This window comes from Thunnus maccoyii, chromosome 14 (assembly GCF_910596095.1).
Source record: "Thunnus maccoyii chromosome 14, fThuMac1.1, whole genome shotgun sequence".
NCBI classification, from domain to species: domain Eukaryota; kingdom Metazoa; phylum Chordata; class Actinopteri; order Scombriformes; family Scombridae; genus Thunnus; species Thunnus maccoyii.
In genome coordinates this window covers 18,118,023-18,133,298 of record NC_056546.1, presented here as the reverse complement: position 1 = coordinate 18,133,298, position 15,276 = coordinate 18,118,023, and the positions used below count along the sequence as shown (strand labels likewise).

The 15,276-nt window shown below is 39.0% G+C and overlaps 2 protein-coding genes across 3 annotated transcripts in view; both read right to left on the bottom strand.

Moving 5' to 3' along the window:
- The window catches only part of LOC121911543 (muscular LMNA-interacting protein), a 32,375-nt gene extending 28,180 nt beyond the window's left edge, over positions 1-4,195 (bottom strand). For both annotated transcript variants that reach the window (XM_042433129.1, XM_042433130.1), the window contains exon 1: positions 3,553-4,195. In XM_042433129.1, coding sequence (XP_042289063.1) covers positions 3,553-3,582 — 30 coding nt within the window. In that variant the 5' untranslated portion in view covers positions 3,583-4,195. The remainder of the gene's footprint in view (positions 1-3,552) is intronic.
- Positions 4,196-9,568: 5,373 nt separating this feature from the next.
- Positions 9,569-14,707, bottom strand: LOC121911564 (protein scribble homolog). Its single transcript, XM_042433171.1, has 7 exons — positions 13,342-14,707; positions 12,856-13,095; positions 12,567-12,656; positions 12,235-12,312; positions 10,936-11,211; positions 10,688-10,786; positions 9,569-10,502 (listed from the first exon to the last, which is right to left on the bottom strand). The coding sequence occupies exons 1-7, from the start codon at positions 13,579-13,581 to the stop codon at positions 10,350-10,352; spliced, it is 1,176 nt and encodes a 391-aa protein (XP_042289105.1). The 5' UTR covers positions 13,582-14,707; the 3' UTR covers positions 9,569-10,349.
- Between the last annotated feature and the right edge of the window lie 569 nt (positions 14,708-15,276).

Below are 15,276 nucleotides of genomic sequence, written 5' to 3'. Positions count from 1 at the left end.
AAGTAGCAGCAACCTGCTGGATGTAATTAAAATTCTTTTTTTGTCATAAATAAGCTTTCAGAGAAACTGCTGCCAGAACATCCAGTTCTGCCAAAAGCTTTTGAATCTGATTGTATGTCTGTTGTTGTTTTTCTTTGAAATGGCCATTGTATTATTTTATAAACCATAAGAGTGGGCCACCCACAAGTACTGTATTATACTTTTAAATACTGGAGAAAAATTATGTCTGTTGGGAGCTTAGAAGCCTGCATTCAACAGGTGGAACAGCACTGCTGCTGTACTTTCCTTCCTTACTCATTTTGTCACAGCCTGGGACTCCTCGGATATAAAAGTGAAACCACTTCTAAATGCTTATTAACTGATGCTGAAATTTTGTTTTTTAAATATGCCAATGTTTGTGGTTTGCTGTTGAGATATAGTGAAACTACCAGCTAGGGAACTGGTAGAAAATGATTCATGAATATGTAACAAAAAAGTAACATGATATTGAAGTCTTATCTGCAGGAGAACTGAAGGAAAAAACACACTTATTGTAACAAGGTGCTGGCTTGCAGGTAGACATCAAAGACAGGAGTGGAAAGTTGCACACTCCTAATTCTGATGCAACCTTTTTTATTATAAATTCTTTAGATGAGGGTTTCCGTACGTCTTGCTGCTTTGAGGATAAAAGCCAGGATTCATCTGACTGACTTATATACAACAGCGTACACGAAAGGTGTTTCACATCAGTTCAGAGGGCAATCAGCATGAACATGTAGAGTCCACAGGCAGGGAGATCATTCAAAAACCATCAAAGGCCTCCAACATCAACACATCCACATGTTTGGGAACCAGCAAATATAAACTAGAGACATACAACAGAGAAAAAACATCTAGATTCTCACATTCAAATTAAGGTCTTGTCTGCCATCACATTTGTAGTAAGTGGTCTGTCCAGTTAGTCATAAAATAACTGCAGCTGTAGATGTTTTTATTGCTTTGAGGTCATCATGTCATTGCAGAAAATATGCCAGTTATTCATAGCATACATGTGGCTTCATCTGGATTTTTAGAACTTTTTCTACGGCCTTCCTCATTCCTATATATACCACAGAAGTGTAAGACAGGGAAATAGAAATAGATCATGCATCCAGATTTTAACCCTTAAAGGATATTGTTTACAATTTTTCAAATCTGCCTCAAAACGATAGTCAGGCGCTCCATATGAACATTGAAATAGGTTTTTCTCATTATAATCATTCCTCCTGTTCATACTGGCCATTAAAAGATCCTCTCCAAATGTGCTTACAATGATGGGAGACAAAATCCACAATCCCTCATTTTGAGCAAAAATGTGTTTAAAAGTTAAAACACAAAAATTAAGTAGATATCTTCCACAGTTATAGTCTTTTTAGTGAAAAATTCCCTCTATGTGTCCCAACGGACAGTGTCTTCCTGTTCAGCTGCAGTGGAAGGATCAAAACAAAAAGAGGGAATCTGGCACTTAAAAGGTTGACAACCACTGCTTTAATGTGTTATCCTCAGGAAATACTCTGTATTTTAATGTATTTCTTTATTCTTTCCCCAACTAAGATAAACTAAGCTGAAGAACCTCTAAAGAACCTTTAAGGAACTATACAGGGGCTTAATAGGTTCTTTGATGTTGTGACTTGATTTGACTAATTTGGATGGCTTAAGCCCCATATAAGCATGAAATAAACTTTTAAATGCTATTTATACATTTTGTGAAGAAGGAGGGCTGTGGATTTTAGATCCCATCACTTACATTGTAAGCGCATTACGAAACCTGTTTCGATGTTCATTTGGGTACCTGAGTGCTGTTTTAAAACAGACTTGAAAAACTGTGAACCTATCCTTTGAGCCGTGTCATCTATGTACTCTGTGACATGACACCTACTGGTCGAGCTGCCAAGAGGTTCAGTTATACTTTTGAGGACCCAAATATTCATCTGAGAGATACCAATGTATCTATAATCAGCTGCAGATAAAGACTGAGAAACAAATGCAGTGGCAAAAATATCTTATAAACTTGTTTTCGTGTCTCATGTAACCCCCTTGTTTGCATGTCCTCTGTAGTCATAGCAGAGTAAGTTTACACCGCAAAAGGTTAAAGTGAGTATTTCCTACTTGCCCGATGGAGCCCTCTTGAATGTTTAATTGCGCTGAGTGTTGCCGAGGTCACGCCGTCCCCATAGCTCACATTTCCACCACCACTGGTTCACTGTGCCACATGTCACCTCACTGTGTGCATGCTCTTACTCACGCAGTTATTTCTTGTGGCATGTCGGACCCGTCCCAAAGACTGAATACAAGCAGTACTAAATCATTTCCTGAAGCAGACCACCCTCTACGTTGATCTTTAAAGAGACACTCATAAACAGTGACCAACCGGAAAGTGAAAAATATGCTTTAAGGAAACAAAGGCAGAAGAGGGTAAATGATATTTTTTGTTATATAGAAAATATTATGCAATTTGCAGTGATCTTGCTCAGTTCCTTGTGTTCATTAATGCTTCTTTTGTAGCAGCAGTTGTAAAAAACTTAAGTTTTAACTTTAGATAGCAAGTTCTACATCAATTCACATATTTATTTATAAGAAGTTGTATATTAAGCGCATGAGCTCTTCTTGAGAACACAATGATTGTTACGAATCCTCAGATCCCTGGATGTTGAAATCTGTATCTCAGCGGTTCAAGTTGTGCCACAGTAAAAGCATAAACAGTTGGGCGTGCCACTAAGTAAAGAGTTTAATTACAGACAAACAGAGCCCCTCCCTCCAGAGTAGATAGGATGTGCAAATATAGCCCACTGCCAGCTGCTCTGATAGGAACACAGCTACTGAGCACATTGAGTTATCTCTCCAGACTACAAACAAATGTTATGAGACTCATATACAAAGTTTAAAACAAAAAAATATGCACATATTTCAATCAATGAATGTAACTTTTAGTAGAAACATCTTCAGGGGAAATTCCAATGAAATTAAATTAGACTTATGATTGTTTTACAAGTTACAGCATGGCTTATCACCTCAGAATTATTTATTTATATATTATGAATATATAAATAATGCATCATAATGGGATCTATATTCCCTTACAGTGCAGCGATAAGAAGTTGCAAAATGCCAGAAAAGTTAAGGTACATGCACTTTTTATAAAATATTTACATAATTCTCATATCTCATAGTTTTTCTGTACATTTAAATTCAATCCATAGCAGTTTAGTAACTGTTATACATGCTGGTGCGACAAGAAGTATCAAGTAGCTGTATCTGAGTATATACGGTGCTTATGTGTGTAAGCCTGGAAGGTGGCTGCAGGTGAAAGAGGGCACAATAGTGTTGATGGATTTAGCTGGTTTCATTTTTCCTGTAGGATTTAGCTTTGATGTAAAATCTTTTTTTCACGCCAGAATTTCAAGTCAGAACCAAAAAGTAAAGGTAGGTTAGTGATACTACTCCAGCCCTACAGCAAATACCCAGTAAGAGCTTTTCCATCTGGTACACGTTTTCAAAATTTAAAAAATCACTTCTATTTCCAAACCCTCTTACCTTCCCCAGACTCTTATTCAAACTCTCCATTTCTGCTTCAAATCCCTCTCCATCTAGAAGTGTTGCTCGTTTTACAACCTTCAGGAAACTTCTCTCCAGACTTAGTGTGTTGATCAAAGCAGATCCGGAAAGCAAGGTGCCCGCTTTTCAGCTTGTCTCATTCAAGTTCAATGTGTATTACTGTTGATGTGTGTATCGCCATGCAGACTTCCTTTTATAGACACATAATAGCCACAAATAGCTTGCAGACAGCAGTCAGCCTGCTGGGCACCAGTAACAATGTTCACGCTGAGAGCCACAAGCAACACGGCTCTGTGTATGTCCCCGCAAAGAATTCTATCATTTATTGTTCAATTTCAGACACAATTTTTTCTGCAGAAACCCAAATAAACACTGCTTTTATCTCAGATGGCTCTGTGTTGTGTATTCCTCCCAAGCATGGGCCTTTCATGTTACAACGTGACAGACATCATGCAGAAAACATGACAAATGTCTTCACTGACTGAGAGCTGGGGATGATTGTATTTATTGGACAGTGGAAAAAGAAAGAAAGTGCTGCCATGGATAATAAACAATTTTGAGTCAAACATTTGTGTCTTATTTTTCTCTGCTGCGTACTCTGACAGAAATCTCATTATGGTCATCATATGAAACATTCATGAAAGCATTTTTTAAACACAGGTCTGTTGTGAAGGGCTGGTGTGAATGAAAAACTTAATAAAGGCATCTCTCTCTGGTCTTGACATGTCTGACAGCTGAACAGACGACCTGCAGCTGCAGAGCTGAGTGCTCAGTGTGAGGGGCAGCATTAGAAAATTCAGTTTTAAAAAGATTTTGAATTGTATCCAAAGCAGAGGATAAATAAATAACACTATTTTTAAACATGTATTAATAATATAAGATTTTCATTTAGCCTGCCAGCCTGCAGACTGATGTGACAAAGGCATCTAAGCATGTTCCTAATAATGAGTTATCAGGCAGTTTGAAACAAATTCATGTATTTGCTTGTTTGCTACTACATACACTTCACTGTTCCCTTATCAGTGAGTGAAAGCAGACCTCTGAAGTGGATGCTAATCCTTTAAGTACACTACATTCTTCATTCCTGTCACAGCTGTTCTTGTCTGTTTCCACCCTGCTGTCTCCCTCCCCCTGTCTGTCTGTCTATCTGTCTGTCTGTGGTAGCAGCACACAGAGAAAATCACAATAAGACAAACTAAACACCAACACCATCACATGCTCCTCTTTTACCTCTAATGTTGTAAGAATATTGTTATTTTGCATTCGTGGAGAGCATCTCAAGATAAAGGTGCCTGAAATATAAATATTTAAATAGTATCAAATTTTAACCCACCTAAGGCGCCTTGGCCATTTAATGATTGTCATATAATCCTGCTTCCCCTTGATTAATATTCACTATGTGTGGAAAAGGAAAATGTGTGGATTGCTGGCATGTAACATGGGACACAAGATTAACTTTTAGCCTCAAGGAAAACTAAATGTATTCTGGTATCATCCCATTAGAGAACACTGGCAGAGTGCATCACTAATTATGACTACTATCTATGGTTAAATAAATATAGCCTTGATTATTATTTATTTGGTTTGAACTGCTAGAGTCCAAATATGCAGTATTTATCATTATGTAATGTTCAGAAGGAATCCTCCCACAGAGAAATAAACTCATTACATACAAGTTTGGGAAAAGTGATTTTAAACTGCTACAAATAGCTGCACATCCTCGGACAAAATGTTTCCAGAGACACAGATAAACAGTCATGAACATGTGACTCTTCTACAACATCAAACAGAACTATTGATTTGAACCAAAATATCAGTTAACTTAATGTCAATATCTTAATATCTCATTTAATGTTATATCAACATTTTTTTAAAATCAGTTCTAAGAGTGTCGGTGCCAACCTGCAAAGCTGTTTTCTTGTAGCTTTTCTCCAGTCTTTGCAAACTATGATATTCCAGAAGATGAAGAGATGGTTTTCAATTTCATGAAAGAGTGAAGTAATGAGTCAGCAAACTGGTTCAGTAATGTTGCTAATATCTATCTAAAGCTTGCTAAGATTAGTTAACTGTAGTCACCATAAGCTAATGGTCATACCAGACCAAGAATGGCTGTAACAATAAAACCCCAGTATATTAAGCAAGGGTGCATTCATTTTCTTACAGTTCCACTTTTTCATCTTCATTATCAACTCAAAGAGTGCGCTCCGTAGAGTGCAGATCTCCACCACGTGTGTCTGGGGGAATGTACACACAAGAAAATATGGTGGTTCTTCAGCGGTTCTTTGGGGTGGTTGAGGTGCTATATGGCACCGCTGCTGTACAAAGAACCTGTTAAGCCCCTGTATAGTTCTTTGGAGGTTCTTTAGAGGTTCTTCAGCTTAGTTTAGTTTAGTTGGGGAAAGAATAAAGAAAAACATTAAAATACAGAGTATTTCCTGAGGATAACACATTAAAGAAGTGGCTGACAACCTTTTTGCCCCCAAGGCCCCCTTATGTCTAAGGAAATATTCCAGGTCCATCAAAGGAGACGCTCTTTATACTCTGTATATTTACCAGTAACCTAACCCAATATAAAATCTGTGGTGGCGGGATGCAACAAGACAGCTTGGATGCTGAGAGCTGTCAGTTGCAGTTTAAATTCTGTGAGAGGAGGGATACAATTGGAGGATGAGATAAAGGTAAGACTGTAGTCCATGAATAAATGTAAGCTGATAGGAGGCTGGACAGTAGGAGGTGTTTAGGAAGTCAGTTGAATACTCAAGCTCTTCTCCCCAAAATTATGTCACAAACTTCAATAAAAAGGCTATCATTATATTCATGTATTAACTGTTATGAGTTATTTATGTAGTCAAATGGTTAGGTTACTTATGTCTTGATGTTTTGTGATTAAAGCATTCTGTAAGTAAAGTTTTCAATAATTTACTATCATCTCAAGGCCGTCCTGGTTGGTCCCTGAGGTGCCCTTGTGAGCCTTGACCTTCCTTGTTGAGCGCTGCATTCAAATATTAACTACCTATTTCCAATGTGGCCTTCAATGTCACATTCAGGACATAGGTACAAATCCATACACCATAAAAATATTATAGAATTCATCATCAAAAGTGTTCTTAATATCCTCAGCAACTACAACATTCTCATCACTGAGCAAAATACAATATTTAAGCTAATAATAGTTTAAATAATATATGAGGCCTGTCCAAATTTCAAATTAAAACACAACAGGCATATATAATACACACAAATTCTATCAGTGTAGGCCTACTGATCAAATCCACACCTAAACCATTTTCAGATCATCACCCCATAAGTAGCTTTTTTAAAACATGTATTTTATTGTTTTAAAGAGGCATTATGACATTGTATAATGCAACAAGAATATTACATTCTCAGTAGCCTTTATAACTCCCATCCCACCCTCATAAACCCCTATGCCAAGGGAAACATCACAAAACAAACCAGAGGGAAGAAAATAAATAAATAAATAAATAAGGAAATGTTCATATTATGCATATGCTCGTGGTTATTAATTTAAGCTTTATGCAATCTATTACTAACAAGGAAGTGTTGTTAGCCTATCGAAATAAGTCAGCAAAGGATCCCAGGTTTTGTAAAATTTAAGCTAAAGGCCTCATTCAAAATGTCAAATATTGATGGCCAGAACTCTCTCAGTAAAGCAAGCTGAATCGCACATTCTTCTCGTATATCAGCTGCTTGACTTCTTTGAATGCTGCACGTTTTTTTGCCAGGGCGGCTGTCATATTGGGGTACATCCGCAGTGTAATTTCATCCAGTTTCAGATCATGCGTCCGGGCCCATTGTAATGCCTTTTCCTTCTCTTGAAACTTGTGAAAGCAAACCACAAAGGGCCATGGCGGCTTTCCTTTGAAAGGTTTTTGGCCAAGTGAGCAATGTGCTCGTTCTTGCTCAGGTGTTTTGTCAAAGACGTCAGGCATCACTTCCATTAGCAAGTTTGAAACAAACTTCACTGTAGATTGACCTTTCTTGCTGTCCTCTGGAACATTTAGTATCCTAAGATTAGCCCTTTGAGAACGCTTTTTTAGTTGACTCATGGAAACTCCATCCGAGCTTTCGTCTTCACTGCAGGCATTGCTAGCCATGGTGGCAACTTTGTTAGCAATAGTTCTTGGTGTTGCTGAAGTTCTATATTTGCTCATGTTGTTGCTTGATATCCCTTATGTTCTCAATGCAGCATAAGTTAGCCATTAATGACTAAGAGTGGCATTAGTGGCGTTTTTAAAGGATAAATTGAAAAGTTGGCCAGGGAGCTCTACCTTGTGCGACCTATCTCCTCATGGCCAAACAGGAAGTCCTCCTGTGAGTAGCTTATTAATAGCCTACATATCATATTCAACATTACTCTGGAAAAAAAAAATCTCGGTTGCAAGCTTGTTCCTCTTTATCACAACAGCGTATTAACCCATTTTTTGGCCAACACCCAATCTTACTAATTTTACCCATTTCTCCATGAACATTTCATTCATTCATTTTATCACATTTTCGGGAAGATCCCACGCTCTTTTCATTTCCGCCATTCTTCGCCTAACCCCCGGCCCTTACCTGTTTAACCCATTTTTCGGGTAACCCCCGGACCTTATTCATTTTATCCATTTTTCGGCCGACACCCAATCTTACTCATTTTAACCATTTCTCCATAAACACTCACCCCATATTCATTTTATCATGTTTTCGGGAACATCCGACGCTCTTTTCATTTTCGCCCATTTTTGGCCATTTTTCCGGGAACCCCTGGACCTTATTCGTTTTATCCATTTTTCAGCCGACACCCAATCTTACTCATTTTATGCATTTCTCCATAAACACCCACCCCGTATTCATTTCATCATGTTTTCGGGAACATCCGACGCTCTTTTCATTTTCGCCGTTTTTCACCTAACCCCCGGCCCTTAAAGGTTTAACCCATTTTTCGGCCATTTTTCGGGTAACCCATTTCTCCATGAACACGCACCCCGTATTCATTTTATAAGGTTTTCAGGAAGATCTGATGCTCTTTTCATTTTCGCCCTTTTTTTTACCACTTTTCCGGTAACCCCTGGCCCTTACCCGTTTTATCCATTTTTCGGCCAACACCCAATTTTACTAATTTTACCCATTTCCTCATAAACACCCACCCCATATTCATTTTATCACGTTTTCGGGAAGATCCGACGCTCTCTTCATTTTCACCATTTTTCAGGTAACCCCCGGCCCTTACTCGTGTTACTCATTTTTCGGCCGATACAGAATCTGACTAAATTGACCCATTTCAAGATAGGAGCTATATAGCACCAAAAACAGTTCCCCTATGATTATGAGCCAAAGAACCACTTTTAGTGCTATTCAGCACCGTTTTTTTAGTGCGTAGTCTCAGTTTTCTTTAAGATGCATAGAATAATGTAATGGTATTGTAACCGAGCGTCCTGGGATCGCCTAATTATATAACCTTAATAAGGAAACAATTAACAGGACAATAAATAAAAACTTCTCAATTTAAAAATTTAAATTTTAAATTTCTTGTGTCTGGTGGAGATGATAAATGTAAAACATTAAAACATAAATAAAAACATTATTTGTCACATTTGCTAAACATACAGTCTGGTTACATAACCATATGTTCCCAAAGTCCCAGTTTTATTATTTAGTCATCCAAATCCTCCTCAGATCCCCCCACTGACTTTACATGAATGCCTCAAGATAGACAAAGACTCACAATATGAGCCTGACCTGCCAGTAATTGACTCTGAATTGAATCTCACACACTGGATGTGCTATCCAAGAAGATGTGCCCCCGGAAGATTATCACCCAGCAGACAGTCATCACTGATAAAAAAGTAGTCCTGTTAGTTTTTATGAGGCCAGGAGCAAACATACAGGGGATTTGTTGACGAAAATCGATGGAGGTTAGTATCTTTTCCAGGGCTTTGACATCATTATGCATTTATCTTTTGTTCAGCTCAAAAAAACAGAGAGGAAAAGATTCTTGGAACAATACTTTATTGAAAAAGTGAACACTGAACAACGAGCCTTTACTGTGAGAATTTGTGGAATAACACAAGGCAGGTATTGACATCTACAATTATACATTCTAGCTCTGGAAGCGAGGTTATACGTTCCTCCAGTGTGATGTCTGGTCTTTTTTCCTTTACAGAAACATTTCTGCATAATCTCACACATCTTAATTTAGCTCGTAAAGAAGGTGTGCAGAGATGTGAAGCAGAGTGCAATCTGTCTCAGAACTCTGCACGACTCAGACTCCCCGCTGAGCACTGTGTGCCGCCATGTGGCATTTTATCTTGGTACAGACTATAAAAAGTTTAAGGGCTTCACATTGTCACAGGCGGAGACACTATTTACCAGGACATCCTTAACATACAGCACAGTGGTGTGAAGTAGAGGTAGCCAGCAGCGTTCATTGTTTAATTGACTGTATATGTGACATTAGAGAACAGTCTGTTCTTGCTTAGCACTTGTAGCTGCACAGGCAAAACTTTGTGTTTTTAGTAATAAAAATAAAGTCTGAATTATTAAAGGTGTCCATCCTTGCAAATGACTTTAATATCACCAGATACTATTAGCAGCAATTCAATCTGACAGACAAAAAAAAGCTTTGCAGTGACAGTAAAAAAAACACATTCCAATGCTTTGTTTTACACTAAACCTTTACAGTAACGTCACTGAAAATGCTTCAGTGCCTAAAAAAAACCAAGAGCTGGGTAATAACAGTCGGTGTCCGTCATGTGCGAGGTTCTTGGCTGTGTTCAAGGTGGATAGAAAGCACTGTCGAAACAGTCAGAGTGTGCGTGTCTGTCAGGAATGTCAAATTCATGTAGCAGTTCTCTGCTGGGGCTCTGTGTCAAGAGCTCCACATCTTCATCTGAGGTAGAAGGATGAGTGAGGATGATCCGCGGGATCTGTCAGGTTATTGCCAGAGAAGGAAACAGGTTTGGGAGGGAAAAATAAGCAGGTGCTCGTGTGATATGATGTGTCCACTAAGAAAGACTGTCATATAACTGTCATATGTTCATTTTTCCAGGATTTTTTAGTTCAGGAAAAGCTTAAAATGAGGTGATTTCTAAGGGATGAGAAATCTGCTTACTGTCATTGTATGTTTGCCCACTTGAAGTGAGTCATTTTTCGTCAAGGCCTCCACTTCCAGCTCAGACAAGGTCCGATTCAGGTCATTCTCCAAATCAGACTGAAACACACATAAAAAGATACAAGACACAAGACAGAGGGAGACAAGAACATGTATAAGAATGACTGAAAGTAGTTGTTTTGAAGGTGTAACAATGGTGAGATTTGAAAGTGTATTCTGTTTTGCTGTGATTTCAGTAAACCACCCACAATGCCATTGCCGTTGCAGACAACTGCCTCAATCTTCTTGGACAAACAGTCTTCTGTGCTCTCCGTCTTCAGCTGTTTGCTCCTCTGGCCTCCGCCGTCCTGGCTGCACGGTTGTCGGCTCGTTACGTCTGAAGGATCCTGAGGTTCGTTGGGAACACTGACCTCTCTGGGAAGCAACCTCTCCCTGAGGACTTTCATCTTGATGCAGCTCCCAGCATTCCTGAGGGCGCTGACCGCCTCGAGGTGGGTCACCCCCTGCATGTTGAGGCCGTTGACCTGGATGGACCATGGTGACATTACACTTTTATGGCCGATGAAAGTAGGAGCAGGAGTCGGGGGGGGTGAATGCACAACATAGGTTCTCTGAAAATAGCACATCTATTCCCACTACAGGCATGGATAAGGATTTCTAATCTGCTATATAGTTTAAAGATTAATTTTCAATTCCTGTCTATGTTGTCTGTCTGTGAGTGAAGCAATTTCAATCTCATGTTGGTTTTATCAGTGAAGGAAGTTGCAGCTGAGTGTCCTCTGCTTGTCTTATGATGCCCTCTGTTGGTCACTAGAGGAACATCAACAAGGACTACTTGTGTTTTAACTGCAGCCAATATAAAGTACATGTATGTCATTTACATTGGGCCAACAATATCTCCCACACTGCATTGTATATTTAACAATTGAATCATCACTTAAAGGATGGGTTCACAATTTTTCAAGTCTGCCATAAAACAATAGTCAGGTGCCCAAATAAACATTGACATATTTTTTTTCTTGCCATAATTAGTCAAATCAATTCAATATCTTTCAATGTTGTGCCATATTCCCTCTTTTTGTTACTATACTTCCACTGCAGTTGAATAGGAAAACACTATTGAGACACAAAGAGGGAATTTGGCACTGTCTTGATGCCTTTTATGCTCTATGTAAAGCACTTTGAATTGCCTTGTTGTTGAAATGTGCTATACAAATAAACTTGCCTTGCCTAACCTTGACTAAAAAAGTCTGTAACTGTGGAAGATATCCACTTTATTTGATTAACTCAGACTGATGAATCCTCATTATCTTCAGAAAAACTATAGACACATTTTCGCTCAAAACGAGGACTGTGGATTTTGGCCACCATCATGTACAGTGTAAGCACATTTGGAAGAGATCATTTAATGGTCAGTATGAACAGGAGGAATGATTACAGCAAGCAAAACCTGTTCCTTTTTGGCACCTGACAGTTGTTTTAAGACCCACTTGAAAAATTGTGAGCCCGTTCTCAAATGAAAAATATATAAATGATTCCCCTCCTACCTCCAGCAATCTGTCTCCAACATGGACTCCTGCCTTTTCTGAGGGCCCCCCTTTAGTTACTCTGGAAATAAAAATGCCCTGAAAGGAAATAAACATATTAGCCTGAATAAAAATTGTAATAAAAAGGTGCTCTCTCTTTCTCATAGGTAAATTTGTTCAGGTTGAATGTGGATGGGTAAGTAGGAGTATGGGGAAAATCAAGGTAGCCATCAGTCACTTTAGGCTGCTAATGCGGCTCATCATCTTCATTCAGACAGCTAAATGAGCAAATACGAGAGTGAATATGAGACTGAACAGTTCTGGTTCTTGTACTGGTGCAAACCAGTACTTACCTCATCATGGTCTTTGTAAGGCAGAGAGCCCTTCCCACCGGCGATGCTGATCCCCAAACTACCCCTCTGGCCAGACACTTTGATCTGTAACTAAGAGGAAATTGTTTAATGACAAATAAAAGTGTAGGATTTATATGCAATTGAGGTCTGAGTGGTGCAAGTCAGCCTAGAGCTAACAAACAAAAAGTAAATTAGCAATTATTTGCCACCACCAATATGCTTTCCTGCAGTGCCTAGTGCAACCCCACAGACATTATTTTTCATTAAAAGAAAGAGAGCGTGCAGTTACTCTTAATGGCACTTGGGAGATGAATGATTCCTGAGGAGGGGTCTTCTCTGTGAGCAAAGAAGGCTTCAGATGCCCTGTGATGGAGGAGACCTTTATATTGTGGACAGGGTCTCCATGGAGACTGGAACCCGCATTAAGAGCTCTGTGTTGCTGAAATTTCCTGCCCTCTCGAGTTTCACCTCTCTGATGGCGAAACCGACGTGGCAAGGCATCGCTCTCTGACTGCTGGCCTGCACCGTCCTGGTGATTAGAAATCAATTCAATGCTTTTACTGTCATCAATGGGGCTCAATATTTCACTTTGAGCTCACTCACAAGATATTAGCAGAGTAGAGACTGTCAAGTGACATCAAAACAGCAAGCACATGATGTACAATCACAAAGTGGAAACCTACAGCTGGACAACACTTGATGCTTATCTGCCGAGAAGGAGGCTAGTAAAAATCCCCATATCAAGATGAACTGATACCAAAACTGGAAAACAGACCTCCTCAGGCTGCTCAATTTCCTCTGCGTCCTTCTCTGCGCTGGAGCAGTGACCACACACACCGTCGCTGGCTGAGAACAGTCGAGGTGCCCCCTGCAGACACTCTTTGTTTGCCACCCAGCTGAAGCCTGGGATGGCCCAGTTTTGGCAACCGGTCCTGGGGGACGGGTTAGTATGAGGATTTCTACACTCCTGGACATAGTCAGAAGACACCACCAGTTGCTGAAAAGTTAATTTCATTGTAATATCCTGAAGGAAATAACTGGTGACAGTGATGGATCAGTGGGGCTGAATGTGAAACTACATTTCGGAATAATTCAATGTCCCTCATTTTGGATGCAAGTGTGAATTCATCAGCTGTCAAAGCAAAAACATTAAGTAGGAGCAACATGTTTTCTCAAAGCTGATCCTGTGAGGAATCTCATGCTGACTAATAGATCAGCTGACAGTTGAAGACACACTGATAAAATCCTGTTCAACTATTCATAATGCATGCTTATTTTGTGCACCAGGTGGCACCAAAACAGCCCTTTTTGTTTGGAAAACTTAAACAGCAGCCAAGATAGAAGCTGGTAGTGTCACAGTGAAGGTTAATTTCTTTGCATCTTGTGTCTCTTTCTCTGTCTTATCCGAGTTTTGCCTTCTGATGCATCTTGAAAAAAGAGGCAGAAAAAGAGAGAGAAGGATGGTGACATGCTTCCTAAACCTAAATCACCACTGCATTTGTTAAGAATATCAGTAAGTAGGTTTACAGGTCAGTCACCTGAAACTGAACACCCGTAAAACAGCTCCTAAAAATACCTGACTGCCATAACTGACTCTTAAAATGCTGGACTAGCCCATACTCTCCAGTGTTTTATCAGCTTTCTTTTTGACCTAGCTAATAATTCACTGGAAAGTATTTGAAGTTGTTTTATTTCAACACCAAGGATGAAATAACTAATCAAAAACCGTACAAAAAGATCCAAATTAAAAGGTGCACTTGCCATGTTTTCCCTTATATTTGTACATCTAGTTTGTGTTTTGAATGTGATGAGGACAAAGTAATATATACTGTACATTCATTCTCCTAATATACTGAAAGCATGCCAGCGTCAGTACAACATGCAGCACGTGCAGGACAGACAAGTCAAATATGGCACATGCTGGCAGAGCTTTACAGAAACATCATGCACTGCTGGACAGACAAAACAAGCGATGGAGGGGTCAGGAAGTGACACATCTGTTTTATCGCCTCAAAGAATGACAGTTTTAGTCGAAACTTAATTGTAAATGTACTATTTTTGGAGTTATGAGTGAAAGTCCAAATAAAATCTATCTTGTTTTTTTTAATTTGTCATTCAAAAGTGAGAGCAGCTACATATTAAGTTCAACTCAACTCTTGTGATATTGATACGCTGTCTAAACTCAACAGGGCGACTGGTAAAGTTAAAGGAATAACAAACATGTTTAGTGTTGCACTCATTTTATTGATCAGTGGTTAAAACTCATTCAAATCTCAAGGCCCATTGCCTATTTGAGATCAGTTTTGTGCAGTTTGATCAGAAAATAATTAAAAACATAAAACCAAACACTTGAACCAGTTTCTTTCTCTGGTCTGCTTCTTTTAAATCAATTTAAAAACAAAATAATACAATTTATTATGTACCATATAAAAGAATACGATTTGAGAAAACGCTGAGAAGTGCATTAAAGTAGAACTTCTAACAACTGCCTTTTTGAAAGGATGCCATCCTTGTGGTACGAACCTCATTCTCACCAAACGTCCGATGATTATTCTGTACAGTACTCTTTGTTAAAGGGAAAAATACAGCTGTTTTTGGCATCTATTTGAAAAACATTACAAAGCAGTGAAGCACAGCACATATAAATAAGACAGCATTGTTATTTCTGCATATTTATATTGCAGATGGGTAATTAAATGTTTGATGTGCA

Bases quoted from the DNA above. Each gene is read 5' to 3' on its own strand.
- LOC121911564 (XM_042433171.1), bottom strand. From the start codon at position 13,581: ATGAAATTAACTTTTCAGCAACTGGTGGTGTCTTCTGACTATGTCCAG. The intron at 13,096-13,341 runs GTCTGTTTTCCA...TCTAATCACCAG, and splicing joins AAATTGAGCAGCCTGAGGAG to GACGGTGCAGGCCAGCAGTC. The intron at 11,212-12,234 runs GTAGGAGGGGAA...TGGTCCATCCAG, and splicing joins TTGGAGACAGATTGCTGGAG to GTCAACGGCCTCAACATGCA.